The sequence below is a fragment of the Emydura macquarii genome, unplaced genomic scaffold (genome assembly GCF_026122565.2).
Source record: "Emydura macquarii macquarii isolate MOO-44397 ecotype Brisbane River unplaced genomic scaffold, CSIRO-AGI_Emac_v2 contig_1146, whole genome shotgun sequence".
NCBI classification, from domain to species: domain Eukaryota; kingdom Metazoa; phylum Chordata; order Testudines; family Chelidae; genus Emydura; species Emydura macquarii.
Window position 1 is genome coordinate 8,279,378 of NW_027131283.1, and position 20,236 is coordinate 8,299,613.

At 38.8% G+C, this 20,236-nt stretch overlaps 1 protein-coding gene across 1 annotated transcript in view; it reads left to right on the forward strand.

The window, feature by feature from the left end:
- Window positions 1–20,236, forward strand: part of AMD1 (adenosylmethionine decarboxylase 1) — a 34,835-nt gene that overhangs the window by 12,229 nt on the left and 2,370 nt on the right. The window contains exons 2-8 of the mRNA XM_067546599.1: window positions 7,792–7,878; window positions 12,531–12,657; window positions 15,873–15,975; window positions 17,777–17,819; window positions 17,915–18,059; window positions 19,325–19,417; window positions 19,517–19,672. Of these exons, the coding sequence (XP_067402700.1) occupies window positions 7,792–7,878; window positions 12,531–12,657; window positions 15,873–15,975; window positions 17,777–17,819; window positions 17,915–18,059; window positions 19,325–19,417; window positions 19,517–19,672 (754 nt within the window). The remainder of the gene's footprint in view (window positions 1–7,791; window positions 7,879–12,530; window positions 12,658–15,872; window positions 15,976–17,776; window positions 17,820–17,914; window positions 18,060–19,324; window positions 19,418–19,516; window positions 19,673–20,236) is intronic.

Genomic DNA, 20,236 nt, shown 5'->3' on the forward strand with positions numbered 1-20,236 from the left:
CAGACCTCCTCAGCTGCTTACGTGGGGGCATTCAGCCCAGTTATGCAGCCTGTAGACCGAGAACAAACAGTCAGACAATCCCCAGACAAACCAACTGCACCACTCACCGAGTCTTAATACCTCCAAGCATAGCTACACCCTCCAAAACTCTCCTGTTAACTACCTCTGTTCATGGCTCCTTCAGAATTTTTTCTTAGCATGTTCTGTCAGTAGACATTGAAATTGGCAGTCATAGTGTATAGATTTATCTCTAAATGGAGCACAGGATCTGGTCCAAGAGGTGAATATAGCTGAACTACTTGGTAATAGTGACCATAACAATAACATTTAACATCCCTGGGGGGGAGAGACACCAAAGCAGCCCACCACAGTAGCATTTAATTTCAGAAAGAGGAACAACACAAAAATGAGGAAGTTAAGCAGAAATGAAAAGGTACAGTTCCAAAAGTGAAATCCCTGCAAGCTGCATGGATACTTTTTAAAAACATCATGAGAGAGGCTCAATTTAAATGTATACCCCAAATGGGGGGGGAAAAAAAGGTATTAAGAGGACCAAAAAAGTGCCACTGTGGCTAAACAAAATAAAGAAGCAGTGAGAGAGCAATAAGGCATCCTTTAAAAAGGGGAAGTTAAATCCTATTAAGGAAAACTGAAAGGAGCATGAACTTGGTCAGGTGAAGTGAAAAAATATAATTAAGAAGGCCAAAAAAGAATTTGAAAAACTAGTCAGACTCAAAAAGTAACAGCAAAAAAATTTAAGTACATCAGAAGCAGAAAGCCAGATAAACAATCAGTGGGGCCACTGAATGATCGAGATGCTAAAGGAGCACTCAAGGAGGATAATAAGGCCATTATGGAGAAACTAAATGAATTCTTAGTATTGGTCTTCATTGCTGAGGATGTGACAAATTCCCGCACCTGAGCCATTCTTTTTAGGTGATAAATCTAAAGAACTGTCCCAGATTGAGGTAGCAGAGGTGGTTTTGGAACAAATTGATAAATAAAACACTAATAAGTCACCAGGACCAGATGGTATTCACCCAAGAGTTCTGAAGGAACTCAAATTCCTTGCAGAATTACTAACAGTGGTATGTAACCTATAATTTAAATCAGCTTCTGTACCAGATGACTGGAGGATAGCTAATTTGATGCCAATTTTTAAAAAAGGCTGCAGAGGTGATCCCGGCTATTACAGGCCAGCAAGCCTAACTTCATTACCATGCAAATTGGTTGAAACTGTAATGAAGAGCAGAATTATCAGACACATAAATGAACACGATTTGTTGGTTAAAAATCAACGTTTTTTGTAAAGGGAATCATAACTCCACCACTCTACTAGAATACTTTGAAGGGGGTCAATAAGCGTGTGGACAAGGGTGATCCAGTGGATATAGAGTACTTAAATTTTCAGAAAACCTTTGACAATTTCCCTCACTAAAGGCTCTTAAACAAAGTAAGAGGACATGGGATAAGAGGGAAGGTCTTCTCCTGGATCAGTAACTCTTAAAAGATAAGAAACAGAGGGTAGGAATAAAGATCTGTTTTCAGAATGGAGAGTGATAAATAGTGATATCCTCCAGGTGTCTGTATTGGCACCAGTACTGTTCAGCATAATCATAAATGATTTGGAAAAATGGGGGTAAATAGTGAGGTGTCAAAGTTTGTGGATGGTACAAAACTACCTAAGGTAGTTAAGTCCAAAGCAGATTGTGAAGAATTACAGAGGGGTCTAACAAAACCGAGTGACTGGGTAACAAAATGGCAGATGAAATTCAATGTTGATAGATGGCAAAGTAATGCACGTTGGAAAGCATAATCCCAACTATATAAAAATGATGGGTCTAAGTTAGATGTTACCACTCAAGAAAGAGATCTTGGAGTAATTGTTGATGTTTCTCTGAAAACATCCACTCAATGTGCAACAGCAGTCCTTCCTCCTCCCCCCCCCCCCCAAAAAAAAAAAAAATCCAAAACAAACAAACCTAAAAGAACGTTGGGAATCATTAGGAAAGGAATAGATAATAAGACAAAATATCATATTGCCTCTGTATAAATCCATGGTACACCTGCATCTTGAATACTGTGACTATCTGGTTACCCCATATCATAAAAGTATATTGGAATTGGAAGATACAGAAAATGGCCAAAAAAAAAATTATTGGGGTGTGGAATAGCTTCCATATGAGGAGAGATTAATAAGACTGGGACTTTTCAGCTTGGAAAAGAGACTGGGGGAGGGAGACATGATAAAGGTCTATAAAATCATGACTGGTGTGGAGAAAGTAAATAAGGAAGTGGTGTTTACTCATAACACAAACTAGGGGTCACCAAATGTAATTAATAAGCATCGGGTTTAAAATGAACAAAAGAAAGTATTTCTTCACACACCACACATTCAACCTGTGGAACTCTTTGCCAGAAGATGTTGTGAAGGTCAAGACTATAACGGTTTAAAAAAAAACCTAGATAAGTTCATGGAGGATAGGTCCATCAATGGTTATTAGCCAGAATGGGCAGGAATTGCTGTTTGTCAGAAGCTGGGCATGGGCGATTGGCGGGTGGGGGTCACTTGATGATGACCTATTCTGTTCATTCTCTCTGAATAGCTGGCATTGGACACTGTTGGAAGACAGGATACTGGGCTAGATGGATCATTGGTCTGACCCAATATGGTTGCTCTTATAGACACTTCCCACTCTTACTGGACAGTTATTAAAAATTGTATGGAATGCATCTGGAGTCTTTCATTTTGTATAGAGAAGCAGTTCTTCTGAACAGTTGTTCCCAAACATCTGCAGCCATTTAATAAATTCATCAACTGCCTGCATCATTGGGAAGAAAACTATTTTGACTTGGCAGCAGATCCCAACAAAACATTGCACCCAGCATTTCAAGTATCAGTTAAGATTTCCTCACTTATGAGTCTAACAGCTGTGACTGTTTGCAGTGACACAGTATAATGCTTAAAGGGCTTTGTTTTGTAAAGATGGGTGGCTGGATCCAGGTGGCTTGGTGCTCTTTCCTTGTAATGGCCATATTCATGCCGCAGAATCCTTTACTGGACACTCCAACAACTCTGAAGTGTCATGGTAACTGACAAGGACCTGGTCTACATTTACCTGGTGATTCGACGGCAATCGATGGGAGTTACGCAGAGTAGCTTGTGTGACTCCCATCGACTGCTGTGCTTCCCTTCTGCGTGCTGTTTTCACTGCACTGCGCCGATGGAAACTGCGTTCCCGTCGACGCAGCGCTATGCCACTTGAGGAGGTGGTTTAACTAGGTCGACTTCTGGATTGATTGAGCGGGTCTTCACTGACCGCTCAATCAATCCAGATAGGTTGATCTGACTTTGCTGCAGTCAGTATAGACAGCCTAAAATTCTGGTATGCTCAGGTTTGAATTCATCAGAGAGGAAGATCCAGACTTCAAGTAGTGGATCCACAGAAGAGGGGGGGAAAAGAGACCATTGGGATTGCTCTGCTGCTTGGCTCCATGTAGTAGTGCAGGGAAGCAGGGAACATATAACTAGGGAAAACAGGAGAGTAAGAAGGGAGGTGAAAAATAACATTGAACACCTAGCTGCAGAAAAATATATTCTCATGGTAAAAGTTTGCCATTTCCAGGAAAAATGCCAGATTTCCTGGCCACAGAATCATTGTATTCACAGGGCCTTGAGATAAATGGGGGGCAACTCATACCTCAGAGCTATTTTCAGTATATCTGCAGATTCACACAGCCTTCATTGATTTAGCCTAAAAAATGTGAAACAAAGCTCTACAACCATAAGGGCTAGACTTCTTTCCCTAAATGCAGAGAGAGAGAGAGGGGTTGGTTGCAGCTCCCCATAAAATGTCTGTTCAGGCTACCATAGGCAGAGGAACTCTCCCTTGTGTGCCTTTAACTATATCTGCATTAATTCCCAGTCCTGGCATTCAGCAACATGTATAAATAAATTTTAAATAGGCAAGTGTTGACATGCACATCTCATTTTCTAGTCATTTGTGCTCCTGTTTTCCAGACCTTTAAATGAGAGCTACAAGTTTGATCCATTATTTCCCGGTTTTCTTTCTTGTATATACATGTTCAGAAATTGTTCTTGGAGCAATAGTTTTTTAAGTGTTAAATTACTAGAGGGTTGCACACTTCGTTGCTCATGCAGACTGAGCTGTATACCAGGTAGGCCCCTCATCGCTTCCTCTGGTCAGAACTCTATTGATTTTGTCAAAATGGGAAAACAGAAAAGTGTGATTTCACTAAAATCAGGCTTTTCTGATTTTGGCCAAAATGACAGGTTTGGGTGGTGGGGAGGGGCAGGGAGGGGTTAACTTGGGGAAGGGCTGGTCACAGAAACTTCCAGCAGCCTGAGTTCCACTAAAATCAGGCCTATGGTGCACATTTGGTGCTGCAGGCAGAGGAATCTCTGATGTCCTAACCCTGAGGTCACTGCCTCACTCTGTACCAGTGACCAAATGTGATCTTAATGAAAACCAGGCTTTTCTGGCTGTCAGACTTTCTGTAAAATCAGTAGGGGTTTTGTCCTGAACATTTGCTGATACTTTTGAAAACTGCAACTGATCAATTCTAAAGTTATCAGGCCACAAAGAGAAATGCAATCAAGTTGAGTGTAAGACTTGGCTTCGCTCAGCCAACAAGAAAACATTATGTATGAGCGATTTTACACTTAACAGTGTTAGCATCTGAATGTAGGAGCTGATAACCAGTGATTAGATTGGCTAGATTTTAAAAATCTCTTTAAAATACCACTTTGGGGGTTGAGAGAAAAATCAGTCCTTCATTTTGGTAAAATAAATGAGTGCACATTTAAAAGCCAACTTCATTTGTCTGTTTGTAACTAAACAAAAGAGGGAAGATGCAAGAGACAGTTTTCAGTGTATTCCTGAATCTAATACCCAGGTATCTTTCCATTCCTCTGCTCAGAATTTCATTGCATCAAGTTTTCCCAAGGCTAATTGGTTTAAACAGATCATACTGTGATCAAATGCAGCATGTTGGAATAAGATTACTAGTTTAAATCTGAAATACCTGGTAAACATAAGAAGTGGAAGGAGATTGTGCTGTCCTTTGTGTATATGAACTATACAAGTAAAAGCTAAAAATGCTAAGCACAGCCAATACTGTAGGCATACAAATATAATAGTACAGGATGTCTTACTCAAGCAACTACTATGCACTACAAAATTTGCTACAAGATACACTGAAATTTAGGAATATCTTCAGATTGGTTAACTAAGAAATAATTGTTTAATATTTCATTTTATGAAACTTTATGGATTATGTGAAAGCTTTTTAACTTCAGTTTAGAAGGTTTTGCAGTCTAGAGCAAGTGGGAGATGAGAGAGAAGCTGGGTCAGCTAGACTGCCTGTCTGGTGGACAGTAATGGACTTCCTGGACTCGTCTAAAGTCATTAACGCATTTAAAACTTGCATTTAGTTTAACAGTCAAGTGAAATGACTAGTTTGTGGTGGTTTGCCTGTTACATTCTTATACGTTGTCATTCATTAAGAAATTAGTCGTTTAGTTCTGGCTGTAGTTAATATTGAACACTTAGAGTTGATATTTGAATATATGGATGCATAGCTTTTTCATTCTATCAAATGTTTAGCTTTACCAATTTGCAGTAGATATGGATTTTAGCACTCTTTGTGGATTGCAGTATTTAAAATCTTACTCTTAACTTCCATGAAAGTTACACATTAGATAAATGTAGGAGAAGCTCTGGGAGTCTAAAGTTTGTGTATGACACTTTGTTTATACAGATGAGCAACGTGTACCAGTGGCCAGTATGTTTTTGTGCAGAAGCTTAAAAATAGCTCAGACAGCAAATATTCTCTAGCATATCCTGTATGAGTTAGGTTTTGGTCTTAATTGACCGGGTTTCACTTTATTCATTGAAATTTATTTGTGTTTTGAAATGGAGACAACTTGTCTAGTGCATCATCCTGTATGGTTACCAGGGCATTATAATGGGGTGGCTTAGCCTATGTGGACTACACTTTTTTATCCTTCCTCACAGAAAATTTTATTTGGGTTAGCCTTTTAATGTTCATGTCAGAAAGCTGCTTAAAGTGGCTCCAAACAACTCGGGATTTAAGTTACGTTGAGACTAAGGGGGGAAAAATCAGCTTCTATTTAAAAAAATATATAGATATATATGCAAAAGCAAATGGCTTGTTTACACACAAGTTATTTGGACAACTACTCCTGCTATGCCAGTGACCACAGATCGTGTCACTAAGGTGATGCCTACACTAGCACTTTTGTCAGTAAAACTTTTGTTAGTCAGGTGTGTGTGTGGGGTGGGGGAGGGGGAAACACACCCCTAACCAATATAAGTTTTACCAACAGAAGTGCTGGTATAGATAGCGCTATGTCAGCAGGAGACGTTCTCCTACTGACATAGCTACCGCTGCTTGTTGAGGGTAGTTTAATTATGCCAACCGCAGAATTCTCTCCCATCTGCATAGAGCAGCTACTTGGGAGATCTTGCAGTGGTGCAGCTGCAGTAGTACAGCTGTACTGCTGTAAGATCTCTAGTGTAGACATAGCCTAAAACTAGATGTTAATTGAAATAGTGATCAGAGTCCCATTGTTCTAGGCACTGTCCAGATACATCAATAGTCCTTTCCCTGAAGAGCATACAATTGAGACAAAGGAAATATACCCTTTGTAAAATGGGAAACTGAGGCACAAACTAAGTGATTTCCCCAAGGTCACATGGCTGGCTTTATTTAATAGCCGCATAATGCAATTTTTGATCTCTAGTCTAGACTGTGGTTCTTCAAAGTTCATTTATAGCACTTGTTCACAACCAAGGGAATTGGAACTTTGTATAAAGAATATTGGCTGAAATGCACTCTAACTGAAACTTCTGGTAGCTCAAATGCAGATTGTCCATCTCTAACAAAGCTAGTTAGGTTTGCTAAATAGCTGTTGTGACTATAGATGGAATTTTCTATAATAGCTTATAACATTAAAAGATTGACGATACTTTTACAGGCTCATTTTGGGTGTCACATTTATTTAACTTCCTGTTTCCTAGTAAAATGGGAATGGAAGGATTATGCCAATACTGTTTTACAGTGCACAAGCAAATTATTACTTGGCATCTTTCATCTCCAAGAATGTCTAAAATGTTAACATTTGAATCCACAATCATATAGTTAAACTGTCCATTGAACAGATGGGTAATCTTTGTCAGTTTGACTTGCTATGGTCAATTAGCGGGTGGGAAAAGGATTCCTGACTACCAGCTAATGCCACAGGATGTCATCTACAGGTCAATCTTGACAAATTACTAGGAACTATGTGCCATTGGATGGTGGAGTATGTGGTTAGCTGAGCTGAAGAATACATGCTGCAAAAATGTAAGGGAATTGAATTGGTTCATGTAAACATATCTTCTCTAGCAAAGCATGGAAGCTATTAATTAATGAACCAACCACCCAGTGTAACTGTATGCTTTACCAGAGAAAGGAGTAGGTGTGATTGCTTTAAATCCATATGTAGTGTCAATTAAGCCATGATGACTTAAAAATAAAAACTGGTGGAAACTGGCTAACTGATGTGTAAATACAAACTGGGACAGTAAACTACCATTTAACAACGCAAAATTTGAAGATGTTTGTGATGTTTCTGGTGACTTACCACTTCTAATATTAAGTCTTCACTTTATAAATGACACCATCCCTTAATTATAGAATTAAATTGAATTATGTGGCAAAAATCTTGTGTTCAAATTAGCTTTGACTCATTTATTTCTTTTATAGGTTTGAGTGGGACAAACTTTTGGAGAATGTGCATTGTTTGATCATAAGTGTGACAAAAACTGACAAGCAGGAAGCTTATGTACTCAGGTAAGCCATTATTCCAATAAGGTACTTTTTACCCAAGCATATACATAATTGTATTCTTCCAAGAAGTACAATCATTCCTAGTTCTAGTTTCCATATTTTATCTACATCTTTTGTCTACATCTTGCAGTATCTATCAACTGTAAACATGTTTCACATTTGTGCTCAATTATCATGAATTATTTTATAAAGGCGTTTCACACCACTACTAGTCTTGTTCTGCATCTTAAAGGATTAAGGAACTAGCTTCATACCTGTCTAGTTCTGTGATGAATTTACCTGATCAGTAGGCATTGCCTTGGGATCAGTTGAACTCTGCCAAATTAAGAGTTCATGAAACATGTATAAAGATTATGTTCAGCAGCTAAATGCATTTCAGAATGTGTTCAGGAAGTCTAACTGGAAACTTCAAGGCTAGCTTGATTATATCTACATGGAAATGTAGAAATCAGACTTAATTGTTCTGGAAAGCAAATATAGCTGCTGAACTGAGGACATCCATAAACAGATCTTCAGATTTCCTCCCTCCTGGCTTCTGCAACTGTGCTGCATGAATCTTGAATGATTTATACTAAGGAAAAGAATCTTCTGCAGTTTCTCTTCTTTCAACTGCTTCCCCACATTCCAAAAAGTGAGGCAAAAACACACTTGTCTGCCTGTCTTGTGCATGACTCTTGATTAACTCTTAATTTTTTCAATCAAATGGAAACATGGAAAATTAAGGTTGATTTTTACTCTCTCATTTCACTACAAGGAACACAAACTGCAGCTTGCAGGCAGTCCTTCAGAATACAAAACTTCAATTTTCATTTGTTAAGCAAAAAATAGAAAGCTTCTGAGAAACTCCTGAATAAATTTTTAGGAAAACTTCCAGCATCTACAAGCTCATACTTCATCGCTGTTTAATCTGTTACAAATCTATGGCTGCAAAAAATACAGAACAGCTAAACTTGTGTACACAGCATCAACTATAACCTCTACATTTGGCTCTTAAAAGAAACATCAATCTATAATAATAGTATCCTCCATAAGCTAGCCATCTGTGGGGAAACAAACTTTTTGAACAGGTCTGACATTACATCGAAAAGAAGGGAGTAGTAAACACACATACCCAACATGTGTCATACATGTCCATTTTCCAGTTCAGCTACTGGTGTACTTGAGTATCTGGTTCACTGAAATTCATGTCTATCAGTAGTCACTCGCTAATTTGTAATGAACATGTGGCTTTAAACACAGATATTGGCTGTGTGCTCTCTTACATAACACATGTACCTCATGCCTTAAATTGAGAGGCAGTCTTCCTCCAAATAGTATTTAACTCCAGAACAAATTCTGAAATTGGTAAACTACTTTGAAAGGACAACTTATTTGTCAAGGGTGGCTAAGATTCTGCAAGGTTCTTACTAAAGTTAATCTGTCAGATAAGGTGACCCTAAATTCACCTCGTAAATCAAAGAATCAGACCAGGTTAGTAACCAAAACTTCTATAAATATATCTGATTAAAGGCTGCATCACATTTAATATATGCCATTTGAGTTAACTTTCACTGTGGCAAATGAATGTCCTGCTGTTGTACTCAATTAAGTTTTCATATTCAGTTTCTTTAACCCATGGTTCAGTTTAAAGGTATATCAGACTAAACTAAAAAATATTCTAATTCTGGGACACTACTATGGACAGACACTAATCTATAGCCTTCTGGCTGGTACAACTTCACTAGCGGATGCAGTAAGTTACAGTTCTGTCAAGGCTGCTCTGCCTTTATCTAATTTTTCATTAACTTGTTTTCTCAGCTGAAATTTATGGGGCCCGAATTGTCACTTACATGAAAGCCCCTTACACTGCTCTGGCATCTTAAAGGGACACCATTTGTGCTTCTAGAGCAGTTTAAAGGAGACAGTAGTATAAACAAAAACTCAAGCTTCGTTTGAGCAAACCTTGTAGATAATATACAATCTGTTCTCATTTGTGGCTGTGCAATCTCTGCATTCTTCACAGAAATATTTACACTGCTCTAGATACAAACCTCCTATCTACCTTGGGAAATAGGTAGCAATTGATAGAAGTTAAGTATAGAATTTTGATAAAAGAAGCAAAAGTCATCAGGGAAAAACCATGGCTGGCAGGGCTAAGAAGAGCAAGGAGTTTTTAAAGTATTATTGGGAACAAAATTGATCCTAGCAATTGTATAAGCCCATTAGTAGAAATAGTAAAAAAATTTAATAATGATGCAGAAATGTTCAATTAATTTGTTCGTATTTGGAAAAAGTAGAATTATGTACTTCTGTCATGAGGATGAACTACTTTCCAGACAGTCAGTAACTGAGGAGGATATTAAACAACAACTACTAGGGATAAATCTTTTTAAATAATGTGACTTGCACCCAAGAGGCCAAAAAGAGCTGGCTGGGAGATTTTTGGTTTGCTGAAGTTAATTTTTCATATATCTTGGAATTACCAGGGAAATTCCAAAAGACTGGAAGAGTGCTAAAGTGATGCCATTATTCAAAAAGGGTAAGCAGGATGACCAGGGTAATTAAAGGCCAGTTAGCCTGATACCAGTCCTGAGCAAAGTAATAGAAAGCAGATATGGGATTCAGTCAAAGAATTGAAGAATGGGAATAAAATTAATGCCAGTCAATGTGGCTTTATGGAAAATAAGTCTTGTCAAATCAGGTTTCATTTTTTGAGATTATACATTTGTTTGGTAAAGATAACTGTTGATGAAATATACTTGACTTTTCTAATGTGTTTGACTTAGTACCGCAAGATATTCTGATTTTAAGGTTTACCCACTACACCAAATCAGTAAAGCTCACAGTAAATGGAGTAAGAACTTGCTTACAGACTTTAGGAAGTAGCCATCAGTGGGAAATCATCACTAAATTGGGGGTGTTTATAGTGGGATTCTGCAGTAATGGGTACAGAATCTGACAATTTTAATTGATTTGGAAGTGTAAAAAAAAAAAATGTAACTACTGCTGATAAATTTGTGAATGACAGTTTGGTGGAGTGGCAAATAATGATGAGAACAGGGCATTCATCTGTAAGAACATAAACAGAAGAGTGACCATACTGGATCTGACCAGTGGTCCATCTAGTATGGTATTCTGTCTTCCAACAATGGTGAGTGTCAGATGCCTCAGAGGGAAACAAATATTTGATCTTTAAGAAGATCCAATGGTTGGAAATAAGATAGACAAAATTCAGACGGGAAACAAGGGTAAATTTTTAAGTCAGGCTAACTAACCATTGGAACAATTTACCAAGGGTTGTGGTGGATTCATCATCAATGGCAATTTTAAAATAGATTGCATGTTTTTAAAAGATACATGCTCTAGTTCAAACAGGAATTGTTTTGGGAAAGTTCTGTGGTCTGTGCAGACTAGATAACAGTGGACCCTTCTGGTTTGGGAATCCAAGACTATAAAAAGCAGTGAGATTTTATTCTGGCCCACTTCATTCCTTCAGTGCCTGTTTATAAAACTCATTAGTCTTAGAATGGAATTGCTCTTTTTTCAGGGAAAGCATTTCAATAACTACATAATTGAATGCTGTAGTCTGTTTGATATTTGCCTACTATCTAGGAAACTGTATATACAGTTTTGTTATAATCTTGTCTTGCTAGCCTAAAAGCTATCCGACTCACTATCATAGTGAGCAGAGAAGAGACAAACAGAACATGTGTCCTAAAGAACATAGCATTGTCAGGCAAGGAAAGTTTTTCTTTTAGCCAAAGATAAATTAATTTGGTGTATTAGATAGTGGTCCAACTAATCTAATCTGAAACGAATGCTGAAAAAGATGGGCATTATGGACCGGATTATTCAAATTAAACAGTCTTTCTAAGATTTACTGGTAGTCTTCCTTACATGAATGCTGACGTTAAGTTTTCTAATAGCTGTATTTACTAATCAGAATTTGTGTGTATATATATTATGCTGAACTAAAAAGACCTCAGTTCTTGGAAAGCTCGTAATACTGAATTGTACATGAATGTTTGCCTATTTCTTAAAATGCTTTTTCAAATGCAGTCTCAGCAAGTAAACACTAAATTGTCCAGCTGCTGCTTTTATCTGATCCATCCTTATTCAGAAAAGGCCTATTAACTATTCACAGTTGTGCAGGCAAATTCCACACACTGTACTAAAGAATCGTGACTTCTTATTGTTGACATCTCAGTCCAAGACTTCCAAAAGTGACTAGTGACTTTTGAATGTTCAGATTGACATCTTAAATAAATCTGATTTTCAGATTGTGTTCCTGGCCTTTCTGAAAAATCAGGCCCTTTAAAAAAAAAAATGCTGAGCACCCACAATTGGATAATGGTGGGGCCCCTTCAAAGTGTTAAACTGGGTATCCAAAAAATCACTAACTTCTGAAAATCTTGGCTGAAATATTAGTCTGATTTGTCATACGTAAGGGCAAGGCCTGTTGCAACAGCTGGCTTTGTACACTTTAGTATTGTACACATTAGCATTGATATGCTTGACTCTAATGTGGTTGAATTGAAGTCTAATCATTGTTTTCCAAATCCTGCCCCAGGTTTGTTTTATAATGTTGAGCATATACTGTAACCCTTGCTGAGGGTGCTGTGCAAAGATCTAAACCACCCAATTCATTTTTAATGTAAGATTTTCTTTTTTTTCAGTGAGAGTAGCATGTTTGTCTCCAAGAGACGTTTCATTTTGAAGACATGTGGTACCACCCTCTTACTGCAAGCACTGGTTCCCCTGTTGGAGCTTGCTAGGGAGTACAGTGGGTTTGACTCAATTCAGGTAAGCTGCCAGAAATACAACTAACAAAAATTCAGTGGAATGTGCTACTAAAGACCTTTGAATTCCTGTAATTCATGTTTCACATGCAGTCTTTCACCACTTCCATGAAGTCTGCTTCCTTTAATGATGTAATCCCCTGTCCTATAACTTTCATACACCATCAAGATGCATTCATAAGTCCTGTAGCATGTACTCTTTAACTTTTTCTTTTTTTTAAAAAAAGGTCAAGTTCTTTACTTTCCAAATAAAATTCAGAACTTAAAATAAGATTGCTTCCTTAGTCCTAAAGAAACATTTCCCTTGTATATTCACTGGATTTTATTGTAAGGTTGTCAGTGAGACTGAAGATGTTGCTTACCTGGACTTAGTTCTGAAGAAAGCTCTAGATTCCATGTGATTCTACCCCATCTAAGGGGGAGGGGAGAAAACAAGTGGAATTTGCAAACATTAAAAGGAAGCAGAAGTGAAAACTTAGGGCCCATTAGTCTAATCTTGATTTTTTTTTTTTTAAATGTAAAAGGTTTATAAACACACAACTATTTCATTTGAATGCTTGTATTTGCCTTCTTGGTACAGGAGATCTGGTAAATAACTATCATTCTTTGCATGGTGGGTGTCTTTATGGATTCTCCACTTCAGGTGCACATATACCTCGAGTCCTTGTTTGGAGATTTTTCTACTGTTCTGTTTGTTTGGCCTGTGCATGCGCCCTATGCCTCCTTGTGCCGGACAAGGCTACATAGGGATTCACAGGCAAACCACACTCAGTTCCTTCTCTACCACCTCGGCCTGAAACAAAGCTCTAGTGTACCCACTTGAGTGCCTTGGTTATTTTGTATTATAGTTGTTTAAGATTAGGTAGTATAGTTAATTGTTAATGGTAGCACTTGTACTTAATTACTAAATGTTAGTAGTGAGAGGATAGAACTTCTTCTGGGGAGGTTTGCCTTCCTGGCAGAGAATGCCTGGCTTACCGGATTTAAATGCTGCCTCTCTTGCTGAGAGGCTATACCTGTAGGTGACAGCTGCTGTAAGTGTCTGTTGCTTGTGGGACTCCCACATGTCCCAAAAATGCAGTTTCTCCCTAGCCCTCAGGATTAGTGCAAGGAAGAACAGGGAGATAAAGTTCAGACTATTAATGATGGAGCACTCACTTTAACCAGTGTCTGAGTCAGGTGAGGAGATCCCTCCCCCTGCATCTGGCTCCACACAGATCCAGTGCAAGCTTCCCTAAATGGAGGTTGTTGCAAGATTCTAAGAGGGCTTCCAAAAACGGGAGGAGTACAGACTCTCATCTGAAGGACCCTGTTCCAAAAAAGCCCACATCATATTCCAAAGGTGGGGTCTGTTGGAGATGGATCTCTTTGCTGTCTCCCAGAACAGGTTCCCTCTTCTGCCCAAGAGGGGGTCTGGGCCACTGCTTCTTGGGGGACACCTTGCTTCTGTCCTGAAAGAAGGGTCTGTTCTGTGCATTTTTCTTCCAACTCCACTGATACTGAGGGAATAAACAAAGACAGGTCCAGGGTTATCTTTTTAGTTACCAACCTGGCTGAGAGAAGCTTGGTACCCTTACCTGTTTCATCCACTGTTCAAGCTCCTTGACCACTCCTTATCTCCTCTTGCAAGATGTGGGTCATGTGTGTCACCCAAATCCAGGGGTTCTCTACTTCTGGACAAGGTTTCTCAATTGTTTGTGGGGTTAGTATTCTCCTGCTCTGAGGATGTTTATCAGGTGTTAAGGAATAGTAGGAAGAAGTCAATCCTTCATACCTGAAAATGGAAGGGATTCTCCCACTGGTGCTGTCATCGCCACTTCCTGCCTGGCTCTGTTTTTCACTCATCCTTGATTACCTGCTGGCTCTGAAGAAATCAGGGTTTAGTTAGCTCAACTAAGGTCCATTTGGCTGCAATATCAGCTTTTCATCTGGCTGTTAGAGGGGTTTTTCTGTATTTGCTCATCCTGTATTATCTAAGTATAAAAAGGGGTTGGGGAATCTCTACACCCAGACTAGATCCCACATTGACCTGGGACCTCAACCTGGTGCTTAATTACTTTATGAAACATCCATTCAAACCTGTGGCAACCTGTTCTCTGTTGCATTTATCTGTGAAGACTCTTTTTAGTAGCTATCTCGTCAGTCTGTAGAGTTGGGGAGATTGGAGCCTTACTGGCAGATTCCCTCCCTTTACAGTATTCTTCAAGGACAAGGTTTCTTTATGCCCACATCCTAAGTTTTTATCTAAATTTGAGTTCCACCTTAATCAATTTATTTATATACCAGCGTTGGCTTTTTTTCTCCAAAGCCACAAATCTCTGCAGGATGTTAGAAGGGTTCTGGCCTTCTACTTGGATAGGACAAAGCAATTATGAAGGTCACCCAGGCTGTTGATCTTTCACAGACATATCCAAGGGATCCACAATTTCTGCTCAGACTATTGAAATGGATATCCGGATGCATTGTCACTTGTTATGAAACTGCAGACATTCATCCTTCTGAAAGAGTGATAGCATGTTCTACCAGGCCACAAGCAACATCCACAGCATTGCATAAGAATGTACAGGTGTCTGAGATATGTAGGGCTGATACATTGGCTTCAGTACAGACATTTTCAAAGTACTGTGCTTTAATCCATGCCATCAAATCTGATGCAGCTCTGGGTATTGCAGTACTATCTTCAGTTCTGGACTCAGTTCCAGGCTCCCGTCTCCCTCTTGGGTAACTGCTCGGAAGTCACCTGAAGTGGAGCATCCATATGGACGCTAATCAAAATAGTTGTAACTCGTCTTGTGGAGTAACTGCAGTTCTTCGAGCTGTGCTCCCATGGATACTCACTATCTTCTCTTCTGCTTTGGACTGTCCTCTGTGGAGACACTTGGGTGGGAGGGAGTGCGGTTCGCCATGTCTCCCTATATAGCCTCTGTCTGGCACAAGGATGCATAAGGCATGTGCACAGGCCAAACAGGTACTACTAGCAGAAAAATTTCCGATCAAGGACTCGAGAGGCACAAGCGCACCTAAAGTGGAGCACCCATGGGGGGGTGGGGGACACATCTCGAACTGCAGTTACACTACATGGTGAATAACCTTTTCAGATGATTTTGTTTCGTAATGGTGAGCATTTGAATCTACCTCTTAGTTGCTGTCCAACTAGAATGTAAACATCTAGAAAAGTACCCAAGCATACCACATATCTAAGTTGACTTTATTTTTCAGAGCTTCTTTTACTCACGTAAGAATTTCATGAAGCCTTCCCACCAGGAGTACCCACATAGGAATTTCCAGGAAGAAGTAGAGTTCCTTAATGAAATTTTCCCAAGTGAGTTAATGGAGTTGTCATTGTCTAGTTGTGTATTAAGAGCAGAAGTTATGCATTTAATTAAGACCAATAAACTTACTAACTCTTCCTGTGGCAGTCAAAACATCCCGTGTGCTAAGTGGCTGTAAGAATTGTTGAGAATATTTTGTAGTTTTTCACAGCCAGTACAGACTGTCCTAGACTTCTCCACCTCTGAACCAAAAACAGTATCTGTTAATTTCCTGACTAGCGTATATGGGAGATGTTGCATGCCACAAAAATAATACCTTTTAAAAGTATACCATGGTAGGCTTTGAATTGGTAGTACCTCAGGATTAAAGACCTTGGCAGGCCTACCCACAGTGGTACTCTACTGGCTGAGGATATAGCTGCGTCACTGTGGACAAGAAGTAATGGGTTTAAATTGCAGCAAGGGAGATTTAGGTTAGACATTAGGAAAACTTCCTAACTGTAAGGGTAGTTAAGCACTGGAACAAATTACCAAGGGGAGGTTGTGGAATCTGTCAGAGGATTTTAAGAACAGGTTAGACAAGCACTGTCATTGGTCTAAATATGTAGTTCTGCCACAGTGCTGGGGACTTGGCTAGATGAGCTTCAAGGTCCATTCCAATCCTATGTTTGTGATTCATATGGTTTTGATATGCTTAATCCAGTTATGTTAAATCAGTGCTCTTCGTGCAGCTGGCCACTGAGGCTACCTGGGCTAATAACCATAGCAAGGCAGTTACTGCAGTACTTCCAGGTCCTAATAACTTTTTTAAAAAAGCATTCAGGCTTAGTCTTACACTGAAGTGGTTCTAAAACTTTCATTGTGGGGTTCCATGCTGTTATTCCATATCATACACATCTAGTTAACCAGTTGTAACAGCTGGCATCGTAAATTCAGACTGAAAATGGAGCTATGTTGTTTGCTTGTCACCACTGGTGTCTGTCTGCAGATAACATTATGCCCAGTTAGAACTTGTAACACCCCACTGGCATGAGTGAGGGGAGGTTTGCAGTACTGTAAATTGAGTGGAAAGTAGTAAACAATCCTTTTGAACTAAAAGATCAAATAAAATTTAGCTGTTTCACTTAGTGGTGGTGGCGCTATAGGTCTCAAACAAAAAGTAGTATAATCATATTGTTAGATGAGATTCTGAATGCACACAGGGAGCAAATCGGCATAAAAGGTACCAGTTTTACACTGTTCAGAGTAGAACCACAGTGATGTACTACGTTAGTCAGTTTACAGAATTGAAAATGTTTTGAAAGTAATTTAAATTTAAAAATTAATTAAAAATAAAATGACTAGAAGACAAAATATTGATTCTGAATGATTGAATACATTAATACAAGTGTGTATATTCTGTTGCTGAGCTTGTTCTTTAGGTGTGTTTTGTTATATAGTGAACAGTTAGCTTTGTCAGCCTGCTATTTAAAGACCTACCCTGTATGTATTGTAATGGGTCACAGGTCTGTTTTTAAATCCCATTGCCCTTATGAATAAAACACACTAGAGATGTTCTTTAAAGGAAGACCTAAAAGATAAATGATTGTCTATCACGTAAGCCCATCTGTTAGAAAAGAAAAACAAACAGCATCACAGCTGTGTCTGATACCGTATTTTTAGTATTCTTATCTACAGGGTTACAAGAGTGGGTGTAGTGTGCCAAATAGATGGGTAACAGACCATTTTAAAATGTCCCATAAATAATTATTGCGTTTCTCTTGTTAAGAAGAGAAATTCGGTTAGTTCCTTCACTGAGAATGGAATCAGCTATAATGCGTTATAAATGGATTTTCCTTCTGTCCCAAATAGATGGAGCAGCTTATTGCATGGGGCGTATGAATTCTGATTGCTGGTAAGTATATTTTTAAGGTTTTGAAATCTGTTTTCTAGAGTATAGTTCAGTTTGACGTACTGCTAGTAATACAGAAGTGATTGTATTTTAAACAGGTACTTGTACACTCTGGATTTCCCAGAAAGTCGGGTAATCAATCAGCCAGATCAGACACTGGAAATTCTGATGAGCGAGCTTGACCCAGTAGTTATGGACCAGTTCTACATGAAAGATGGTGTTACTGCAAATGATGTCACTCGTGTAAGTCTGGAATTTAAATTTTTATATGGGATGGTGCAAATTGAGCAATTGTAGCTTCACCTTGCACTTGCTGATTCATAAGTCCCATACTATGATAGGGAAAGAGATTAATAGGGAAAATGCCATGGCAGACAAATAGTTCAGACTCTCTAAGCCAAAACAGGTTGAACTCTGGAGACAAAACTCTAGTTTTTTGTAGAAGAGCACCTTGCCCCTCTAGGGTCTCTTTTTCAGGTCATTGAAAGCATTGGAGCATCTGTTGGAAGCAACTCCCAGCTCTTTTGCTGATGGGATGCTCTTACTGGTGGTCTGGAAAAGGGGTGAAATATGGTTTCCTTAGCGGCGGGAGGACATGAATCTAGTGACTGAGACTGGAACAGACAGAAGGTAACTTTGAAGAGCTGGAGACTGACAGAAGGAATGGACAATTCAGCTTAATTTTAGTTGAATCATATAGCTATCAGTCTAAAACTTATGACATAAAACTTCACCTAAAACTGTGGAATCCTCTTTTGAGGTGATGGTTGGGGAAGTTCCTCCTTCTGATAACAAAATTTAGGTATAAACTCTCTTTTGAGCTCCTTGCCTCCCTACGAAAATTTTTTACTGAGGAAGGACTGACAGTCCTGTGACATGCATATGACTTAGATGTCACAATATTGTCAATTTTCCTTCCTAATTAATGTTATGATTCATGTTACATTATTTTGATGGCTTTTAAGTGCATGATTGTACGGTGCAAGTATTATCTGGGAGATCTGTACCCTCAGTGAAGTAGAATCCTATTTTTAGAGCATGAATAAGGAAGAATGTTCAGACTTCAAAGCAAATCCACAGAGTCCTCGTTACTCACTTTGGAGCTGCTGGGACTATAAAACTCCATTTTCATCTGTTCCAGTCAGAGATGCAATTGCCAATTACACCCTCATCCTTAAATTGATTCTCAGTGAAACATGCAGCTGGCACTAAGAATTGGTATGAAAATACATTAAAGATTTGAGGGCAAGGGGCCAGGCCAGTACACCTTGGTTTGTGTGGCAGGTGCTCCTGTAGGGGTTGGGCTGGATACAAAACAAGTGTTTGTATATTGGGCTCTAGTTAAATTTCTTCTTACCCCACCCTAGCAAGAATTCTGACTTCCCTTCTGTGCATGGTCTCCTAAATTGGAGTTCACTCTGCCTTTGGGAGCCAGACTTGTATAATATAAAATATAGAAGCTTATTGGTATAAAGTGGGAGGTATGTAACTTTACTTCTACATTTCAGGTGAGTGGAATTCGTGACCTGATACCAGGTTCTGTCATTGATGCTACAATGTTCAATCCTTGTGGGTATTCAATGAATGGGATGAAATTGGATGTAAGTTTTATTCTTTGCCTGCTATCATTGTGCATTGACACCTTAATCATTGTTAGGTTTCTCTGAATGATTCTAATTAACTTTTTCTGTCTTCCTCAGGGAACTTATTGGACTATTCACATCACTCCAGAACCAGAATTTTCTTATGTTAGTTTTGAAACAAACATTGGTCAGACATCCTATGATGAGCTGATTAGAAAGGTGGTAGATGTTTTCAAGCCAGGAAAATTTGTTACCACCCTTTTTGTTAATCAGGTAAGTTTCCTTTCATTAACTGGCAACTATTTAAATAAGGTAATTGTAGACATACTTTGTTTAGTTAGTATCTGTCATTGCTTTAAAATGTATTTCCCTTCCCCATTTTCTATAATTTCAATTTACATTAATTTGAACAGTAGCTGCTTTGGCTAAGGAAAAGAAGCAAACTTCAGATTCCAAACAGTCTTCAGAATTTTGGCTTATACCAAACACAAAATTTAGAAGTCAGTCAATCTGGTCTTCAAGCCAGGGCTTTCTAAAATATTTTTACATTCTCAGGAAATTGCTAAGATGCAGGAATAACTGAGCCTTAGAATTTTCTTAAAATTTCTGGTTAGGCATTGTATGTATACCTAAAGAAGAACTTGATTCTTGGCCACAACTGGCAGTTTTAGAAGCACTGCTTTTAAGGGCTGATCAGGTCAACTAGCCAGCATATCTGCTTACAGAGGCAATCTATGAAAGACCCTGGGGAAGGAAGCAAAATTTTCTTCTTGAGATAGACTGAAATGGCTTCCTACAGCACCATGCTTAAAAGAAGCACATTGATGATTGCATCCC